Below are 20,078 nucleotides of genomic sequence, written 5' to 3'. Positions count from 1 at the left end.
TCAGAAAATTTAAAAAAGGCAAAAACCAATTTTCAAAACAGGGTAGGAAGTGAATGCCTTGTAAATACCTTTTAAGTGATAATAACTGTCATTAAAAATTTAGAATATTTTGAGAAAAGCATTCAAACTTCTAGGATCCAACAAAATGATGAGTAACACACAGAAGGATGTTAAAATAAAAATCATGCCAAATTAGAATCTATTCCATCCTGAATCTCATCGGACGTTATATGTCAAATTACTTATTTTTGGCTTAGATAACAAACATAATCATATGGACTGAATTTTCTACAAATGGACTATGTCAGTGAATCGATATTTCTAATGAGGTGTCTGTCACCAGGGAAAGTGTGGAGGTCCACTGTAAGTTAAAATATTTAATGATCTAATAATCTAGAAAAAGGAATAAATAGCATACTGGCAAAATATGCAGTTGGTTCTAAATTGAGAACAGTTGTTAACACTGGCAAAACAGAAAAAAAACAATACCATACCAATATAGATTTGAAGCAATAAAAAAATGTAGATTCCAAAAATAAAATTTGAAAAAACATTAAAATGAAACAATTTGAAAGACATAATTTAATGGAAAGGATTAATAACTAAAGATAATGTAAGAAAACAATGGATAACAGATTCTTATTTCTTAATCCATCATTGCCCCAAATACACACAAGAGCTAAAAAAAAAAATACATAAATAAAAGCATTATATGGATCATTCTGATTAGACCACACACAAAATGGTGCTTAGAGTATTGGTCTTACAGTACCATAAAGATGCAAAGAGAGCAGAAGGAATTGCAAACACAGAGACAGAAATGAGGGGTTATTCCATAAGGAAAATTAAACTAGTAAAACATGAATGGCTTCAACTAAAAATATGAAAGTAGAACAAAAACTTTCACATAGGAAAATATGAACACACTGGAGATCTGGAAAGACATATGGGAACTCTACACTGAAATGGCTACATATCATGCGTGGATAACCATCAAATAGTACACGACAGGGAACAGGATGGAAATGAACTGAACAAGCCATTTTATCCTCCTTAGTTCTAACATGTAATTCTGTGAAACTACTCAGTTTTCAATTATTATCCAACCCAAGGAGCTTACAGAGATATCTTTCTAGCTAGTCTGGTTTTCCTTTCCACTATAACTAGAGCTAATAAAACTCAGAAGGGACAGAAACCAGTTGCATGCTGTTCCAGAAAAGTGACATCATGGAATTATAAACATTCAATGAACCAAACAATCCCCACCCTCCAGACAGACAAATTAATAGACAAGTGGAATTATATACACAATGAATTCCCACACTGCTATTGCAGAAAAACTAAAACAATAAAGTATGGAAATTCAGATGAGTAAAAAATCTTAACAGCTTCACTAAGGACCTTTCGGATGAGGTAATAACAAGTATGAACAATAGATCCTACTTTGGGAAGGTTCATGGGTGTTCTCAGTCGGGTCCGGACACTCTTCATTAATATACGCTGCTCTGTTGGCAGCAAATGATACTTCATGGCTTCAATGAGGTAATCTTTGCAAGCACTGCTGTTCTTGACCAATGCTTCCTCTTCAACCCTCTGTGAGAAAAAATCAGACACACCACATGAGGGGACAGCTATTTCGTCATAAAGCTGACACAGAAACAATAGTAAAGAGGAGGAAACAAGCAATAACTATCCTCTCTAGTTCAGTGTAAAAGTTAACAGAGGAAAGCTTATAAATATCACTAAGAGTAAACGAAACCAAAAAAATGCTCAAGTACCTGGTCTGAAGAGAAAAACATATATAATAAAGAGAAAAACTGCAATGATAATTGTATACTTCAATGTCAACTACTGAATAACCTTTAGATACTATTACAGCCACCTATATCTTACCTTTAAACGTCAAGCCAAACAGAAGAAAACCAAGAAAAAAAATTTAGCTATGAGTCCTTTAGGTGGGGTAGGCTATCCTAATAAATTAAAGATAACCTTTTTCAAACTCAAGACAGCAAATAAAATATCCAGAAAAGGGGTTCAAAATACTTTGTGACAATGTGCCTAACCCACAAATAAGTTCTGTCCTTGCTATGCCTGACTTCACATGCAGGGCAGGTTTCTTTCTGTGCATTTCCTTAACAGCAGAGTACCAATGGTTCCACGGATCACAAAAATAATGAGGCTTCAAGAAATCCTAAAATACTCAAATCTAATCTCTTACTACAGAAATGTTTCCTTAGATGGTTTCAATTATAAAAATGTGGAAATGTCCCTACTAGGAGGCTGACAGTAAAAAGTAAGTTTAAAATTTGTTCAGAGACTACTAAAGGTCCATTTATTCCTATTTATTTCAAATAAGCTGGTTTCCCTCCGCTTAGAAATGAAGATAGAAATCCAGTGCCTGCCCCTGTGAAATTATGAAGTAGAATGAAACAGTATTTGGATAGAATGTTGACATTCCACTTCTGCAAGGTCATCAGAAGAGGCTAGCAAAAGGAAAACCACAAAGACACAGAGCAGTGCGGGGCGGCCTCGGGTGCACTTATTGACTGCTATGCACTTACATGACCTCAGACAGCGCCTCCATAAGCTCTAGCACCTGCTCACCCAAATCAGAAACAGGCGGGAACAGGGGCCTTTACTGTCCCTCTGTCCTGGGCCCCATGCATCTGCATTCCATACCTCTTACCACTTTGTAAAGGGGATTTACATGGAGTCAGCCCAGGGACACCGTGCTACATGTACTCAGTGCTCTGCATATACTTTTACCTGAACTAAATATTCCCGAGGGAGCAAAGGTAACCGTACATGTTCCATCAGCCGAGCCATAAATTCTTGCCTTACATCTTTGTCATGGTTCACCCAAGCTATTACAGCTTCAAATACCTTGTGGGAAAGACAGGGAAAAGAAAATAAGTAATGAGTTTGGTACCATCATGAGTAAAACACGATGAGACTACATTTCATAACACAACTCTTGCTAAGACATCCAAGTTTACTCCGTGGCTGAAATTTTTTCAAAGTCTTGACTTGTGATTGACTTAAAAAGCCATTCGCTGAATTTTTTTCTTTTGTTCATTTGGTACTTAGTATTTTCTTGTAGCTTTATGGAGATATAACTGACAGATAACACTGTGTAAGTATAAGGTGTATGACTATAAGGTATTGATTCGATATATTTACATATTGCAAAATGATTACCACAGTAGCATTAGCTACCACCTCCATTATGTCCCATAATTACCATTTCTTTTTTGTGGTGAGAACATTTAAGATCTACTCTCTTAGCAACTTTCAAGTATACAACACAGTATTGTTACCTATAGTCACCATACTGTGCATTAGGCCCGCAGAATTTCGTCATCTTATAACTGGAAGTTTGTGCACTCGGACCGACATCTTTTTGTTTCCCTCACCACCCGATCCCTTGTAACCTTCACGCTATTCTGTTTCTATGAGTTCACTTTATTTAGATCCCACAGACAAGTCATATCATACAGTATTTTCCTTTCTTTGTTTGACTTATTTCATTTAGCATAATGCTCTCAAGGTCCATCCATGTTATCACAAGAGGCAATATTTCCTTCTTTCTCATGGATAAATAATATAAATATTCTATTAACAATAAATATTAGTAATAAATATTGCATTGTATATATACACATCTTTATTCATTCGTCTGTTGACGGGCACTAAGTTGTTTCCATATCTTGACTAGGGTGAATAACGCTGCAATGAATATGGGAGTGCAAATACCTCTTTGAGATCGTTTTTTCATTTCCTTTGGATATATACCCAGAAATGGGATTGCTGTGTTATATGGTAGTTCTACTTTTAATTTAATAGTACTTTTATGTATTTAGTGAATACTTTTCATTGGGTATTTACTAAGCCTCTCGCCAAGTACCTTATCTAACCTTCTTGAACTTGAGTGGTAGCTGTGATAATTTCATGATGTATGATCTAATTCACTGTTGATAATTTTTCCAAATTGAACTTGGTTCTATTTACCTAAATTTAAATCTCAAATCTCTTTGGAATAAAGCACCTAAAATAATAAATCAAAGTGACATTGTGGAATGAAAATCATGTATCCCTATCAACAACTCATTTTGGCTCTTTCTTTAGGTTTATAAACAAATGTTGGACCATACACTTCTAAATCGAGGGTCTGAAGAATAGATTAAAACTCTTTTTGTCACAACAGAATATATTAAAATGTAATATTTTGAATTTAAAATAAAAACTAAATAAGGGCATTATAACTTACAACATATACCTATGAAAAAGCGACTATGAAGACAGTATTTGACTACATAATTTCCTTCCCGATAGATGAATATATAACTCAATAATCTTTACAGGTTGCAGAAAATGTTTGATGCTGTGTAATGGATTATTGGAAGCTAAACATAGGTTATTTTGATGCAGGAATATAGTAAGAAACTAAAAATGATCTACATTATAATTAATATGCCTCTGTTATTCATTCAATCAACAAGTATCTAATAAGAGCCTCTATGTGCCAGGTGCTAGAGAAGAAGAGGATCCTGTTAATTCTACTATACCGCCACTGTCTTCTTTCCTCCACCTGTTTCTCCCATTCTCCATAAGATCCTACTGCTTATGGGTATGACTCCAACATCCTCCTACCTTACCCCGACTTCGCCTCTGGTCCATTCTGCACTCCACCCCTGGAATAGCTAGTCTCCAAAGACGGTTCCCTAATAAACCACATCTCCCGGTATCCACAGCTTATCAGGTAACCTCCCACCCAGGGAGGTAACCTCCCAGGAAATCGAAGCAGGCCTTGTGGAAGCAATAGAAGGCGGTGGAAGCTGCACTTTGTGACTTCTGATGCTGGGCCACAAGAAGCCTTTTGGCTTTTACTCCGGTCTCTTGAAATGCTCATTTGGGGGAAGTCAGATGTCGTGTAAGACGTCTGATTACTTGAGATCACCATACTATGAGAAACCCAAGCTAGCCACAGAGAGGACGAGGAGAGGAGGGGGGGAAAATGGGGAGGAGTAAAGGGAGGGGAGGGGTTAGATGCGGTGGGGAGGGGAGAGAAAGGAGAGGAAGGAGGGGTGGGAGAGGAGGGAGAGGGAAGAGAGGAGAGAGGAGAGGAAAGGGGAGAAGGGAGAGGAGAGGAGTGAAGAGAGAGGGAGAGGGGAGAGGAAAGACAGGAGAGGGGAGAGGTTAATCCCCTCGTATCTAGGGCTCTACAGCAGTGTCTGGTACACGGTGGGCACTCAATACACACCTATTAAATTTGAACAGTAATGCTTTCCTTTCCTCTCTATTTCTAGAGTGCTAAGGTTAAACATCTCACAACCAATTTTCAGATTTTTTCATATGGTAAATATTAGAGTAAATGTATCTTTTTGCCCTCAGGTGAAATGAATATCCCTGAAGAACAGAATTAAAGCTTACACATCTTTATATGCAAAGTACACAAAGGAAAAGCTCCAGTTTCACTTCCTCCAAATGCACTGTGTTCACAAATTTTAGTGCCCTGATTCCCACGGGCTACAAAACCTACCCAAAGGAAAAAACCCACTAAGAAAAGCTTCTTCCTCCACCTGTATGAAAGGTACAGGCGGTTGACAAAGGCAATTCACAACGTGGAGAGACAGAAGGCTACAAGCAGATGAAGCAGCTGCACAGACGCACTGGTCGGGCTGGAGTGTAGAAGCAACAGGGGACCAGTCTAAAGGAAGAGTGCAGTCAAAGATGTTCAGTCCGGAAGCAGCGGAACTATGTCACCCAGGGTAACTTCTTCCAACTTATAAGATAGTGACATTATTTTGGTTTGAGAAACAATGCATTTAGATCACAATTTTTATAGGCATCTAGTTGTAGGAAGAAATCCAGTTCCCAAAAGACACTTGTTTAAGACAATTCAATATATGCAAGCTCTTGCTGTGGAAGTCAAGTACAAAACTCTAACATCTAATCGTTTAGGGAACTACCTAAGGAGTGAAGAACAGTAATTTACACAGACAATCAAGAAGTCAACTAGATGGGTTTCTTAACTTCCAGATCAAAGATCACTGGCTGGCACTACATAAAGTTACAAAACAAAGTCAAATAAAGAAAGGAAAAATACTACCTTACTGTACACTAGGAAAAGAAATATATACTTACCTTCTCTTCTGAGGAAATGGTAAGTTTGTCACTTGAGATTAAGCTGCACACTTGTTCAATGCCGAGATTGAGAAATTCTTCACTAAGTACTACATCTGAAAAATGTTGCTCTGTTTGAAGGTTAAAAAGAAAATCTATTAATAACAACATTCCATTATCATAGTTTCAAAGTGCTTAAAAAAGAAGAGGTTTTTCTTAATCTAACCCAAGAATGAAAAAAACAACTGTATTTTCTCAAGGCCAATGGTCTTGACATGGGTGCCAAGACCCCTCAATGGGAAACTGTAGTCTCTTCAAAAAATAATGTTGGGAAAACGGGATATCCACATGCAAAAGAATGAAGAAGGGCTCTTAAGTGGATTTCAATTAGTGACCTACAAGTTTCATAAACATGAATATCCAAATCTCTTGCCAGATTTGGGAAATTATCAACCGTTATTTCTTTAAATAAGTTTCCTGCCCCCTTCTATTTCTGGAACTCCAATTATTCACACATCGGTCCTTTTGATGGCATCCCACAGATTGTGTAGGCTTTCTTACTGTTTTTCGATCTTTTTTCTTTGTTCTCTTCTGACTGGATAGTTTAAAAGTTCCTGTCTTCAAGCTCACTGATTGTTTTCTTCTGCTTGATCCAGTGTGTTGTTGATGCTCTCTATTGCATTCTTCATTTCATTCACTGAATTCTTCAGGTCCAGAATTTATTTGATTTTTTTTTATGATTTCTATCTCTGTTAAATTTCTCCTTTTGTTCATGCATTGTTTTCCTGATTTTGTTGAACTGTCTTTCTGTTTTCTTAGAGTTTGTTGAGTTTCTGTAAAATAGCTATTTTGAATTCTTTATTGGATAAGTCATAGATTTCCATGTCTTTGGGCTCAGTTACTGGAAGATTATTGTGATCCTTTTGTAGTGCTATGTGTCCTTCATTTTTCACATCCCTTGGAATTCTGCAAAGCTGTCTTTACATTTGAAGTAGGAGTCGCCTCCTCCAGACTTTACTAACTGCCTTCAGGAGAAAGATACCTTGCACTAGCCCTGCTAGAAACTTTGAGGCTTTCTCAGGGATTCAGTTCATCAGTCTCTCTCAAAATATGGAACCTGAAAATTTCATAGATATGGTCTTACCTGGGCATAACAAAATGTGATCTCTTTACATCTTTCAGGACACAATTATATTATTGATTGCTGTTGCATACAATATGAACTAAAACCCTAACACCTTTGGATTGGTTTGGCCAATATAAACCAAATACTTGTCACAAAGCTGAGGTGAGATATTCTTCCTTTCACTGAATGAATTCTTATTCAGCTCACCATACCTCAGTAAGGTACTGCCAAAATTAGCAGCTTCTGCACAATGGCAATAAACATACACACACTAAAATGCACCTACAAACCATTTACCTAAAATGCAACACTAAAGGGCAGGTCATCTCAGAGTTTAGTTTGTTGCCTCTACTCATATTCAGGGTTAGTTTCCATATCTCCAATCTTGCTTCAGTCACCTCCTATCTTCATTACCCTAGTTCTCACTCCGTTACCAACCTCAGATATTGTTTCCAACCCTTTTACTCATATGTTGACAGATTATTGTGTTTCTAGCACAGAGCTTTCACTGTGACATTAGTAATTTGCCTTTACTGGTTTACCACTGCCATTGAGTAAAGCCAACGTAGTCATACTGACATTCAATAATCAATTCCATCTCTCTGAACATATCCCATAACTGCAATAGGGCATTGATTCCCAGTGGTACAGACTATGCCATATATATGTGATATGCATTAAGCACATAGACTGCATACATATAATACACATATGCATTCTTCCTTGTATATAAGAATTCTCTTTAGTCTCTAGAGCTGGTGAACTTTCCTGTTTGCTTCCCTCCTGCAAATAAAATAAGTGTATCAAGAAATAAAAGACAATTCCTAGGATTTGTCACACCGAGTATAAGGTCAGGTCACACATTCCAAATTAAGTCCAATGAAATCAACAACAGAAGTCCAATGTTTTGGTTGTCCTGTGTTGTATATACCCTGTGATAAGGTAAAGAGTACTCTATTTGATTTCTAAACACCAAGCACCTTTTATTATTAAAATTAAATGCCATGTGCGGTTCCTATAATTCCTCTATACTCCATCTAGACTCCTGTCTGAAAAGTGAGGGTAACTCCATAGATAACAACTGTATCTTATGTCCACAAACAGCTCACTCCTGAGAGACAGAGTGTTTGGGGGAAAATGAAAATACCTCTGGTCTACATTTGCCTAATTAATCAAATGAAAGTGTTAGACCACAGAATCATTAAGGTTCCCTGCAAGTGCTAACACTCTATGATTCTTCGATTCTGAATACAATTAGTCTCTAGGGGGAAAAAAATTCACATATGTATCTCCAGCAGTTCCACTAACACAGTTTTGGTGAAACCTGAAAACAGCTCACTCATCTGGAAGAACTGTCAACGAAGCAGAGCAAAGAGATTGCATGTAGTTCTCTAGGGCATAAATGAGGACCATAATGAATGTAAGAATATAAAAATGATTAATTCTTCTAAGAAGTGCCATGTAAGTCAGCATGAATTCAATGAAGTGCAGTACATCAAATGCTTTCACAGTTCTCCAAAAATAACTCTTCTGTATCCATCAATTAACAATGCAACAGACCACTGAATAATCAGCATCTATTCTTTGGTATGCATATCACACTGTCAAAGCTAGTAACAGCATTATTAAAAACACTCTCTTAACAAAAGTTTCTTTCCAGAGAGCAGCTTTCAAAATCATGGGCCTGTTATGACAGATGTTTACCCCAAGCAGTGATTCCTAGCCTAAATTATAGAAGAGTGGGCAAATGATTGAAGTAAATGGATTGCAGAAAAAAAACGTTATGAGACGTGCTCTTACAGAGGCCTAATCGGAATATACTAAATTTGGGTGTGAGTTGACTATGACTGGCCTGTAAACTCTTTGCAAGCAGGGCTTAAATCGTACTGAGCCTTTATCAGCCACAGCAGTCTGGGCAATGCCAGGCACATAAAGAGGGTCGCCCTGAAGTGACTGACAACTGGGTCTAAGACGAGCAGCCAAGAGATGGCTGGGAGAACTGGGACCAGAGAGCACAGATTTATGAAGAAATACACGAGCAGGAGAAGGAATGAATACGGTCAGCACAAGGAATGAGGCCTTAGAGTTCCAAATACCAGCAAGATCCTACATGTCCTGGAATGGCAGTCGAAGGTGGCCACTGGGTTTACAGAGGAGAGGTGGTGGTCACAAGGACCTATGAAAGGCGGTTTCAAGGGAGTCAGTCAACAATGCAGGTCTGGAAGTTGCTGATGGCAGGAGAAACCAAGTGTAGTGGGAAGAGACCACCTAAGTGTCAAACACAGAAGTATGCCTGGAGGCCTACAGAAAAAAATGGGCTGCAGAGAGAATGCTGCTGACTGAGAACCAACCAGCCAGTGCAGAATGGAGGAACGTGACAGTGACAGAATAGTCTGGTAGTCGGACCCTTTTACGCACCTCCCCAGTGTCCCTTAAAGAAATCTGCCCCCAACATGCAAGTTTGGGGAGAAAAGCAAAGTTTTATTTAAGACGATGGGAGAGGGGACACACATGAAAATAGTTGGGCATGTAAAAAAAAAAATTGATCAGTATGTAAGCACAGAGGAAAGGCGAAAAGTGGGGCAGTGTGGGGCGGCTACACAGGGGTAGGACATATAAACAAATAATAGGGCTAAGAGCGGGAATAGAATGGGAAACAAACTGAAGGCATGCCGATGACTAGAGAAGACTTCCTCCTCGCAGGGAGTCCTGCTACTGAGGAATGCTGAGTGCTTACACCCCAGAATTTCACCAAGGGCACTGGCTTGAAAATGATACTGCAAATTTCCCAAAGGTCAGTTGGTACAGACACTACGTAGATTCTCAAACTGTTAGTGTGGGAAGTGGTGAGCTATACGAATGACTAAGAATCTGAAACTACTATTTCCCTTAAATTTATCTGAAATTCTTACAATTCAACCTCTGGCAATTTTTGTTTATCAATGAGGAAATTTAAATAAAATTCATATTTCAAGTTAAAATTAAAATCTAACTTCTCGAAGAGGAGTCTTTTGCTGGGACTACTGAAATGCATCAAAATTATCAAATTCAGTTTTTATGTCCTCTATTCTTTTTAGCCTGGCAAAAATGCTAAAAACAAAGGTCTTAATGATTTGGGCAATAGTTAAAATATGGATGCCACTCAAAACATATGATAAGTAAAAGGGTCCACAAACCAGCATTATCCAAACAAGTCCATACACTTGGAGTGAGGTGTGAAATTTTCATTTTTACGCAAGAAGCAAAAACCAATTTGACGCAGCTTTTTAGCTAAGAAAACAAGTATGCGAGAGCTTACCAAAGCCTGGCTGTAACCCAGGACACTGTGCTTCTCACCACGTGTGTCTCTGAACCTGGCTGGTGGCCTCGCTCTCAGTCGTGACGGGTCTGAAGCTGCTTACTACATGCCCTAGAAGCAGCTGGCCTGTGTGAACAAACTGTGACCCCAGAGGAATTCTGCTGAAGCCACAGGAGCTCAGGAGGAGCGGCATGGATCCCACACCCTCTCTGCTCAGACTTTCTACCCTCCTCACTTGATCTCTTACATTTTTTCCTTTCTCCAAAGAGGAGATTATGAAAAATAAGCCCAAGTTCATAGATGCGATTTCCATGGAACACCTTACTTCTTTCATTTCACCTGTACAATATAATTATGACTATTACAGCACTCATTCCCAATCTGAAAGAGAAAGAAGTGAAGCAGATCTTATGTCCAGAATCTCTGGTGAGTTCTTGCATATGCATATTAGACTTCATTAAAGTTTCCGTATATAAAATGGTAACAGAGGAAGGGGAAGTAAAGAAGGTTATAGTGGAAACAAGAATAGCCACGAGCTGACAACTGTTAAAGTTGGATGATGAGTATTATTCTATTTTCTCATGTGTTGTAATTTTTCATAATAAAAGATATTATAAAATATTGCTTGTAAACTTAAGAAACTCAAGCAAATACAAGATTAAGAAGCATTGTATACTAGCAGTACATCCTTTAAAACTAAACTTTAACTTAAAAGAGTGCACTTAAAATAAAAAGCCAATTTTTCTTTATAATTTTGCTGAAAAGCGAGAATAATTTTTCCACAAAAAATTCTTGGCATAATTATGAAGAAGGACACTACAAATTAAAAAATAGTGGTGTCCTAATTTTGGTGAAAAATTGTTCATATTTTGTAGTATACTACAATAAATTGAAGATTTTAAATGAGAAAGAGAGTAAAATCTATCTCCTAAAATGTAGTAAATTAGTTGTTTCTGATCTGAGTAAAACTAAGAGTTCTAGTTCATCGTGTAAACTACGTACGGACATCTTTTGCATTAATCCTACTTTGTTTATTTTCTCCCAGCCCCACTTCCTATCTCTTAAGTGTCAGTAACATTTATCACGACAACTATAGCAGTCCAAGAAAAAGAGAATGTTAAATAACAATTCCCTCATGCAGAAAAGACTTATCAAAATATAAATCACTTACAACAGGCACATTATGTCTATCAGTTAATGGATCTTATGGATTTAGAAGGAATGTTTTCTATTTAGCTGAAGAACAGAATTGGTTGTATGGGAATACATCAGTGAATTCCAAATATGTCTTTGGTTTTTTTTAAAATGCCTCATACCACTCGAAAGGAGTACATGAATATTACACATTATAGGCATTCCCCAACTTACAGAGGGGTTGTGTTCTAAAAGTTCATCCGTAAATAAGCTTTCTAGAACTCAGATCACATTTTCCTACTGAAACAATTTTATAAAGGGTAGTTAGGCCAACTGGGCCACCCTACAGAAATCTATAAAGCTGAAATATACTGGACCTATTATGTTTTACTGAAGCACTGTGTTTTGTTTTTTCCAACTAACCCATCTTATACCACTATTTCTTTGATAAACGCATGAGGAATTCTAGGAATACTTCTCCTCTCCAGTGCTCTGGATGTACACATACACACCCCTAACTCACATCTATGTGTGAAAATGTCCCTTACTCATCAGAGTAAGCACGATGGAGCAGAGTTTAGACAAGGGGCTCTTGCATTTGAAGGCTGGAAGAAGTAGGGATTCTAGAACTTCTTAACGAGAGCAGAGGTCATGGAAGGTCCTACAGTAACTATTCCTATTGGGTCTCAGAGCAGATGGTGGACTGTAACTTCCACAGGTTTACCTTTCAGAAAGATGGTTTAAAAATATTACAAACTTCCTAATAGTCACTTTTAATATGTATGTTTAAATGTTTAAAAACTCAGAGCAAAATAAATTATTGGTACAAAACAAATCACTTTTGCTACATTTAAAACTATAACAATCTGTCCTCCCCAACTGGAGAGACGGGGGAGCTGAGGGTCCTACCGAGTGATGGCTTCCTGGACAAGAGCTACAAGCCCTCCCTCTGCCACAGGGAGAGGATGCCAGCACCAGGTCCTGGAGGACAAGGTCTAAGAAGAGCGTACGTTGCCTGTATTGGATCTACTTTTCTACTCCACCCAAAGGCATCTAGATTTCATTGCTCTGAAGATTTTTAAGCAACAAGATTGCTTTCATGGATGCAAGAGAAAGGTGTAAAAAGCCACAGAGAGAAGATGATTTAATTCCACATACAAAAACTTTTTTATAGGCTTATTAATTTGAATATTTGAAAGAAAAATACATAGGGATTTAATACTTGCATAAAACTAGCTATTCTATTATTTAGGCTCAATATTAGCTTATAGGTACTTTTTGTAAGTTCAGAATTTTATGAGCATGCTTCGGTTATGCAGTGCTACCATTACAAGGTTTTGAATGTATTTGGATAAAGTCCAGATCCAGAAACATGACATGACTTTCCAGAAATCACTACTGAATCATATCAGAACTCAAGAGTTCCAGATTTCTCCTGGTCTCAACGCAGCCAAGGTCGACTGCACTTGCCTGCATAGGTGTTCGCCTTGTTCAGGAGGTCGGTGCATGCGTGCATATCAGCGAAAGCCCGGATTCCTAAGCAGTTGACAGGGTGAAGCTGAGATTCCAAAAATTCACAGCAAGTCTTCTTCACATCCTGTAACTGTAACAGACCAGCTGCTGGCAGAAGCACCTACAACACACAAGTAAGCACAGTTAGGCAGGGGGCTGGAAAAACGCCATCACCACTGACCGCTTCTATGTAAGGCACAAGAGGTCCAGCCACAGCTTACGATCTGCAACCAGACCCATACATAGAAAAGGCATGAAACAATTATTTGCAAAAAAAAAAAAAAAAGGTGATGCCTCCTTATATTCTCCATAATTTTTATGGAATCCTTCAAAGGTCTCTTCTTGGTCACAAGAATATAAGAGAAATTAGATCACATTAGATTTAATGGTTCTTTTTATAAGCATACACTAAATGTTCCTTTGAATTTTCAAAACATAAATGATTAGGATGCTAGGGGGTGCTATGGTTCAGTGAATACGATTTGGTTTCCTTAGTTCCCACAGTCATGAGCTTCAGTGATTTGTGAGGCGGGGTGAGCCCACAGCAATGCATACCTGACAAAGCCTCACTCTGTTCTCCCACTGTCCGAAGAACACAACGAACTGCTTTCCTTAGGAGGTAGAACAACAGTCTTTAGCTATAAGCAGACAGTGTGTAGAACACATGTGCTAAAGAGGAACACACAAAATGCAACTGCCGAAGAATAACTTTTTAATTTGTATTTTTATTTTAATAACTCCAAGAAATTTTATATTAGTTATAGGTTATTGTATGGGATTTAGCCAGTGTCTTCACTATAAATACAACAGCCAACAACACTACAGCTGCTTTTCAAATAGGTTAGTAATGAAAACATTTTTCCTTATAAGTGAATTAGTACAGCTATGTTAAGGACCATATTTGAAAGTCAAATTTAGGAGGACAACTTCAGAAAAAGAAGTTCTCGAACATCTGGTGTTCTAACTTTTATAAGAGCCAAAAAGGGAGGAAAAAAAAAAAGAAAGTCTCCACTATTACAACAACGGTCACTTTTAGAGAAGATCACATTAGAATAAAAAAATAAATAAAACCCAGTTCCTTCAGTAATTGACTTTCATATAGCCCAAGCTGCAGCCAAAAGAGAAAAGAGAAAATAGTAGTTTTGAATATCTTTTACAACTGTTCGAAATCTACATAACAGGTCCTAAATGTGGAAGAGAAAGAGTGTGTTCATGTCTTTCTGCAACACAAACTACTCTATTTTCTTAAAGGAACTGCAGAAGCTTTAACTCTCAGACTTAAAGGCTACGTGTGTGCCCACAAGTACACAATCAAACGGTCATGAATTAAGGACTAAGAGGATAATTTCTTCTGTTTTAGTCCAACTAATATTAATTTTTTCTGAAAAATTGACAGTATCTAGAGATAATGCCTTTTACTTCTGAATTTAGGAAAAATAAAGTGCAAATAAAATTGTTCATAGCCAAACCTTTTGTATAATATGTATAGTGTGTTTCATTATGTTATGAGAATGAATCTCCATGGAAGGCTTTAATTGAAGATAATTTGCCAGTTGGAGGATTTTCTCCACTGGTGTAATTGTGCTCTGAAGCAACGTAAAGTACATTCCACGCTGCTTAACAGTGCAACCATTTAATTCAACAAATGCATACAGTTAAGAAAGTGGTCTTCAAGGTAAGATTTAATCCTGTGAAATTTGCAAAAATAGTAATGATCACCCATCTAATCAGCATTTCCTAGAGACAACACAGTGTAGTACAGTAGTATTCAAATTGTTTGGTAAGAAAAGACAGAGAGACTTGGTGGAGGAGAAAGTGCTGAACAGAAAACAGGCTCACTCATGCATTGTTGGTGGAAGCGTACATTGGTCCAATCTCCATGAAGCACAATTTGTGTATTTCAATCACAATTACAAATGCTCATCCTCTGACCCAGTGACTTAACTTACAGATACACTCATGGATGCACAACGTCTCACACGCACAAGACATTCATTAGAGCATTATTGTGGGTAATAGCAGAAGTTAGAAAAAAGACTAAATGTCCATCATAAGAAGATTGGTTACATACTTATAACCATACATTCAATGGACTTATGTGCAGTCATTCAAAAGAATGAGGAAGGGGTGGCCCATTAGCTCAGTTGGTTACAGCGTGGTGCTAGTAACACCAAGGCTGCCAGTTCAATCCTCACATGGGCCACCGTGAGCTGCGCCCTCTTTAAAAAAAAAAAAAAGGCAAAAGAATGAGGAAACTATATGAATGGGATACTTTCTAAGATATATTCCTAAGCAAAAAAAACAAAAAAAATCAGTGATGGGTTCAAACTATACTGACATACACACCCACTTATATACACATTCATCTAAAAAGACAGCTATAGCAGGCTTTAAAATTTTTTATTGGGCTTCATTGATTTTAACTTTACTACCAAATCCAGATCTCCCTTACCAAGAGATTGAAACTCATAGAATAGTAGAATCTCAGACCTGGAGAAGATATAAGTCAGGTAGGCCCGGAATATACAAGTTATGTAAATTATAGGCCATGTAGCTTGAAATTCACACACAGTTTTTTTTATTGACGACGATGATGACTCAAGTGCGTCCATGCTTGGCAAACATATATTAAACATGCCTTAAATGTTAGTCAAACGCATAAAACGAGTTTATTCATCTTTTCCTCCTGTCACTAAATCCCTCAAAAAACGCCTCGGTTTTATGATGCAGTTTTACTGGGACTAAACTTCAACAGGTCGTAATTAGGAAATCAATGACATACAGCTTCAAACACAAGAATTGGCCCAGCCTTCCTCACATCATCCCTGGTGACCACCAGTCACTCATGATGAAACCAGGATTGCAGCTAGGGCCACGGAAACTTTCTAGATTACTTTGTGTCTTCGTTAGCTGGCCAGCTGAAACAAAACGAAATAAAAAACGCTCCAAATTCTAGATGAACCATAACCCACCATCAGAACCACGCAAATGGCTGGCAGCCTATGAGCTGGATGCCTTCGGAGCAAATCAAATCAAACCTCCTAATTTGTCTGATGAAGAAACCAAACCCTACAGAGGCAAAAGACTTGACCAAGTCATATAGCTGGTCTGTACAAAGTTAGGGATATAATCAATTCACCAACTCTTTGGTCTATTGTTTGTTCCACTACCTTGCGTCGCATCTCAAGGTGCAGAATAGAAGTGCTTGCCTGATTTCTAAATTTCCAATACTGTTCTTTCAGCAAGAGAAATAAAGATAATAATCACTTCAACAATGCATTCTTTTAATTATTCAGTTTCCATTAACTGAGTACTACTGTGTTAAACACTTGGTGGATAATAATATCTCATTATACACAAGTGGACACTGAGGCTTGGAGAAGCTGGGTAACTTGCCCAAGGTCACACAACGGGTCGGAGACAGGTTGAGTCGGCTATGAGCTCAGTATTAACCGAAGTGGATATAATGCTTTTAGATGGCACACAGTGAACCATTCTCATGTTAATAGTTAGGAATCGGTTTTTAAAGTTACCGTCTACTTATTTTAGTAATATAAATTCTTAAGTAAATTAATTTAAGCAAAACTTGAGTCGATGTAGAGAAAAACATTAAACGATAGTATCAGTAGGGAATATGGGAAAATCATGGAGGTGACACATAAATTACTGAACTTTATAAAACCCCGATTTGGGAGGTCAGATTTAGTGTTGTAACTTTCAACATCTGACATCACTCTGATTTCTGTGGTTTTTATACACCACTGAAAAGAAATAATGTGCTTTAATCTGGGGCTATCATAATCCCATCATTTATTTTCTATAAAGTGGAAAATTGTACTATTATTCACAAATGTAGGAAACAACTAGTAATGCAAAGAGGTGGGTTATTAACTTTCTATTTAGGTCACAAAAATCTCTCGAGCTTTGTAATCAAGAGGTCTGAAGAATAAATTTACATCTTTAAAACTAATTTTTTCTGAGTTCTGTAGAGCAAAGAAGCAGTTGAATAGGGCTGTTTCTTATATGAGGTGAAATTATATTGGTACAATAAACTCCCAGCCACATAGCATTATGATCTAATGCAAAATTTCCCTTGGCTTCCATTTTCCATATGCTTCACTGGTATTAACCCTGAGATTAATGAAAATAACCTTAAAGCACCCTAAGATCCTGCAGTGTGTTCCAAAACATCCAAGAAAAAGCTATTATATTTGCTATATGTTCTGAATGTTACACGATATATCCTAAGAATCTAAAAGTAATTCCCATATAGTGTATATACTTGAGGAAGGACCACATTCCAAAAGCTGAAACATTTTTCTCGGGTATGTTGAGCCCTACGAAAAAATGTATAGCAGGCAGTTTGTCTTGGGCCTGGCCCTCACCTCCCCGGCCTGCAGCCTCCTTCCTACACGGTTCTGCTTTAGTTCTACTCCATCACCCCGGAGCTTCTCCACTAGACCCTGGGGTTGTAGCCATGGTCCCAGGCCCTTTGAGGTCAGTATATTAGGAGCACTGCTCCATTTCATTTGCTTCATAACACTTACTTCTGTCAAAACTGATCTTATGCATTTGCTCCCGTGTTAACGGTCTCTCTCCCTTTAAAAGAGTGTAACAGTAATCTCTGTAACAGTAATCACATCTGTTACCCCCACCCCCCCACGCATTGTATCCTCAGGTACCAGAAGAATATCTAGTTAGTGCCTAATAAATGAATCAGCCTGAATATAATTTGTTACTCTTGTAAATGTTTCTATTTTTTAAAAGATACAATTTTAAATCTTCTTTGATCCAGACATACAAACTCAATTTCTAGAACGTATCTGTATGGGAACCTGTGTCCTACTGCAGATCCTCTCGGCCCCACCTCTTGCTCAAGCCGCCAGTGCAGGAACCAGATCCAAGTAGGCTTTGATCACCTTTGTGAAGATGTAAGTGAACAGTGCATCATCCCAACCCCTAACATACCTCTCTCAGGTTTCCTACCCGGGGAACACACTGGGGTCTCACACCTGCCCAATCTGGAAACACAGTGGAAATTACACTTGTGGAGCACCTTGGACCAATAGAGACCGGTTCAAAGGAAGATGATGGATAAACGCTTCCCCTTTTTATTCCCCAAGCAGATAGTTCTGAGACAAATTTCATAAGGCTCCTGGAAAGGTCCTGGTGAGAATAAACATGTCACATTTAGCGGTGGCCAGATCTATCCCACATTTTGAATCGGTTTTCCCTCCTTTCCAATTCACATCCCCCATTCACTGACTGTTGCTCTCTTAGACCATTTTCCAAATAAACTACCCAAAAGCCTTGCTCCAAGGGAATCACTAAACAAACTCAAATGTGGATACACTTAGTTAGAGAAAATAAGAATAACAAAGTGCTGCTTATAGTATCAAAACTTAAAAAGAACTAACGTCCAATAACAAGAGACAGATGAAGTAAATTCTATAATATCGATAAAATTAAATACTCCATAAACATTAAAAGACATAGGAGACAAATATTTAATGACTTGGGAAATAGTCCTAATATATTTAGTATAAAAAGCTAATTTCTAAACAGCATATACAGTATGATCCTCTTTTTGTAAACACACATAGATGTAAACGGAGGCAGCATTAGAGGACTACACCACAATTGTTAATAGGGATTATCTCTGGTTAGCGATAGTATGAAGGCTTTCTATTTGCTTCTCTTTACTAATTTGTATTTTCTACATTTTCTAAAATGAATATGCACCATTTCAAAGATCACATATTATTTAAAAGAAAGTCCAGAAGAAGCAAGTAAAGGAACGCCTCTCTGGAGCGCCAGAATTCTAGCCAATCTAGAAATAGTACAGAGAGCTCTTTATTTGTGACTATCACCGACCACTCACCAGAGATGGCCTCAGTTTCACCTGTCCTGAGTACCACGAGTCTCAAATGCCTCTGATCATCAAGCTAGTGTTTTGTAGAATAAATAAGCTCTGTACATTACTTCTCTTGTTCAAGTGAATAGCAATATTTAAGTGCTTGGAGACACATGAAGTAAAAGAACATGGCCAGCTAATTAAGTAAACAACTTCAAATGCTATCATTTTGTTAAAACAGGAAAAAAAAATGTCATCTAGATATGCTGATTTCCAACAGAAGGAGACACATAAAAGCCTAAATATTGTATACGTTGGAGATGTTTTCTGCAATGAACAAGGAAGTGGGGGGAAGCTACCACTGATTAGTGAAGACAAGCAGAACACTAGACACGGAAGACACCCAAACCAAACAATTAGCAACCGGATGACACTCGTGCACCAGCTGCACATTTTAAAGTAAGACGCTTTCATCCTACTTCATGGCGTTTGACAAGCCAAATTACACATAAGATGTTTCGCTTAGACAAGTACACTCCTTCTGCTTGGCTAGTAGGATCTGTAGTTTATTTTCAGCTTGGGCATTTACTCCATTGGGGGAAATAATTTATGCAGTAAATCTCTTCAATCTGAGCCATCAGCAGGGTGTTTATTAGAAGACACGATCAACAGGTCTGACTGCTCCAAATATAAGATTTCCAGATGTCTATGAAAACATGCAAGCATGAAACTCACAACTCAGTCACTGCTAACATTAAAGTAAGTACACACTGCTAAAAAGCAGATTTTTTATTAATTTCCCAGCTATTTTATATTCATATCAGAAGCACCCATTTATTTAAAGTGCAAAGGCCTTGAATGCCAGGAAGGATCTGAAAACAAACAAGGAAACAGCTGTCCAAAGGGCATGAGCAGAGGGAAGAAATTATCCCCACACTTAAAGAAGCTACTGGTCACTGGACTAAGAAAGCATCATGATGAAATATAATCCATAACTTTCATTAGCATACATATTCTAAAATCTGCATTAG

General features: G+C 37.8%; 1 protein-coding gene across 2 annotated transcripts in view; it reads right to left on the bottom strand.

Moving 5' to 3' along the window:
- The window catches only part of KLHL2 (kelch like family member 2), a 91,813-nt gene that overhangs the window by 16,834 nt on the left and 54,901 nt on the right, over positions 1–20,078 (bottom strand). For both annotated transcript variants that reach the window (XM_033134531.1, XM_033134532.1), the window contains 4 exons: positions 13,152–13,314; positions 6,145–6,254; positions 2,767–2,883; positions 1,444–1,593 (listed from right to left, as the gene is read on the bottom strand). In XM_033134531.1, the coding sequence (XP_032990422.1) occupies positions 1,444–1,593; positions 2,767–2,883; positions 6,145–6,254; positions 13,152–13,314 (540 nt within the window). The remainder of the gene's footprint in view (positions 1–1,443; positions 1,594–2,766; positions 2,884–6,144; positions 6,255–13,151; positions 13,315–20,078) is intronic.

Source organism: Rhinolophus ferrumequinum, chromosome 18 (assembly GCF_004115265.2).
Source record: "Rhinolophus ferrumequinum isolate MPI-CBG mRhiFer1 chromosome 18, mRhiFer1_v1.p, whole genome shotgun sequence".
NCBI classification, from domain to species: domain Eukaryota; kingdom Metazoa; phylum Chordata; class Mammalia; order Chiroptera; family Rhinolophidae; genus Rhinolophus; species Rhinolophus ferrumequinum.
This window is presented reverse-complemented; position numbering and strand designations above follow the sequence as displayed.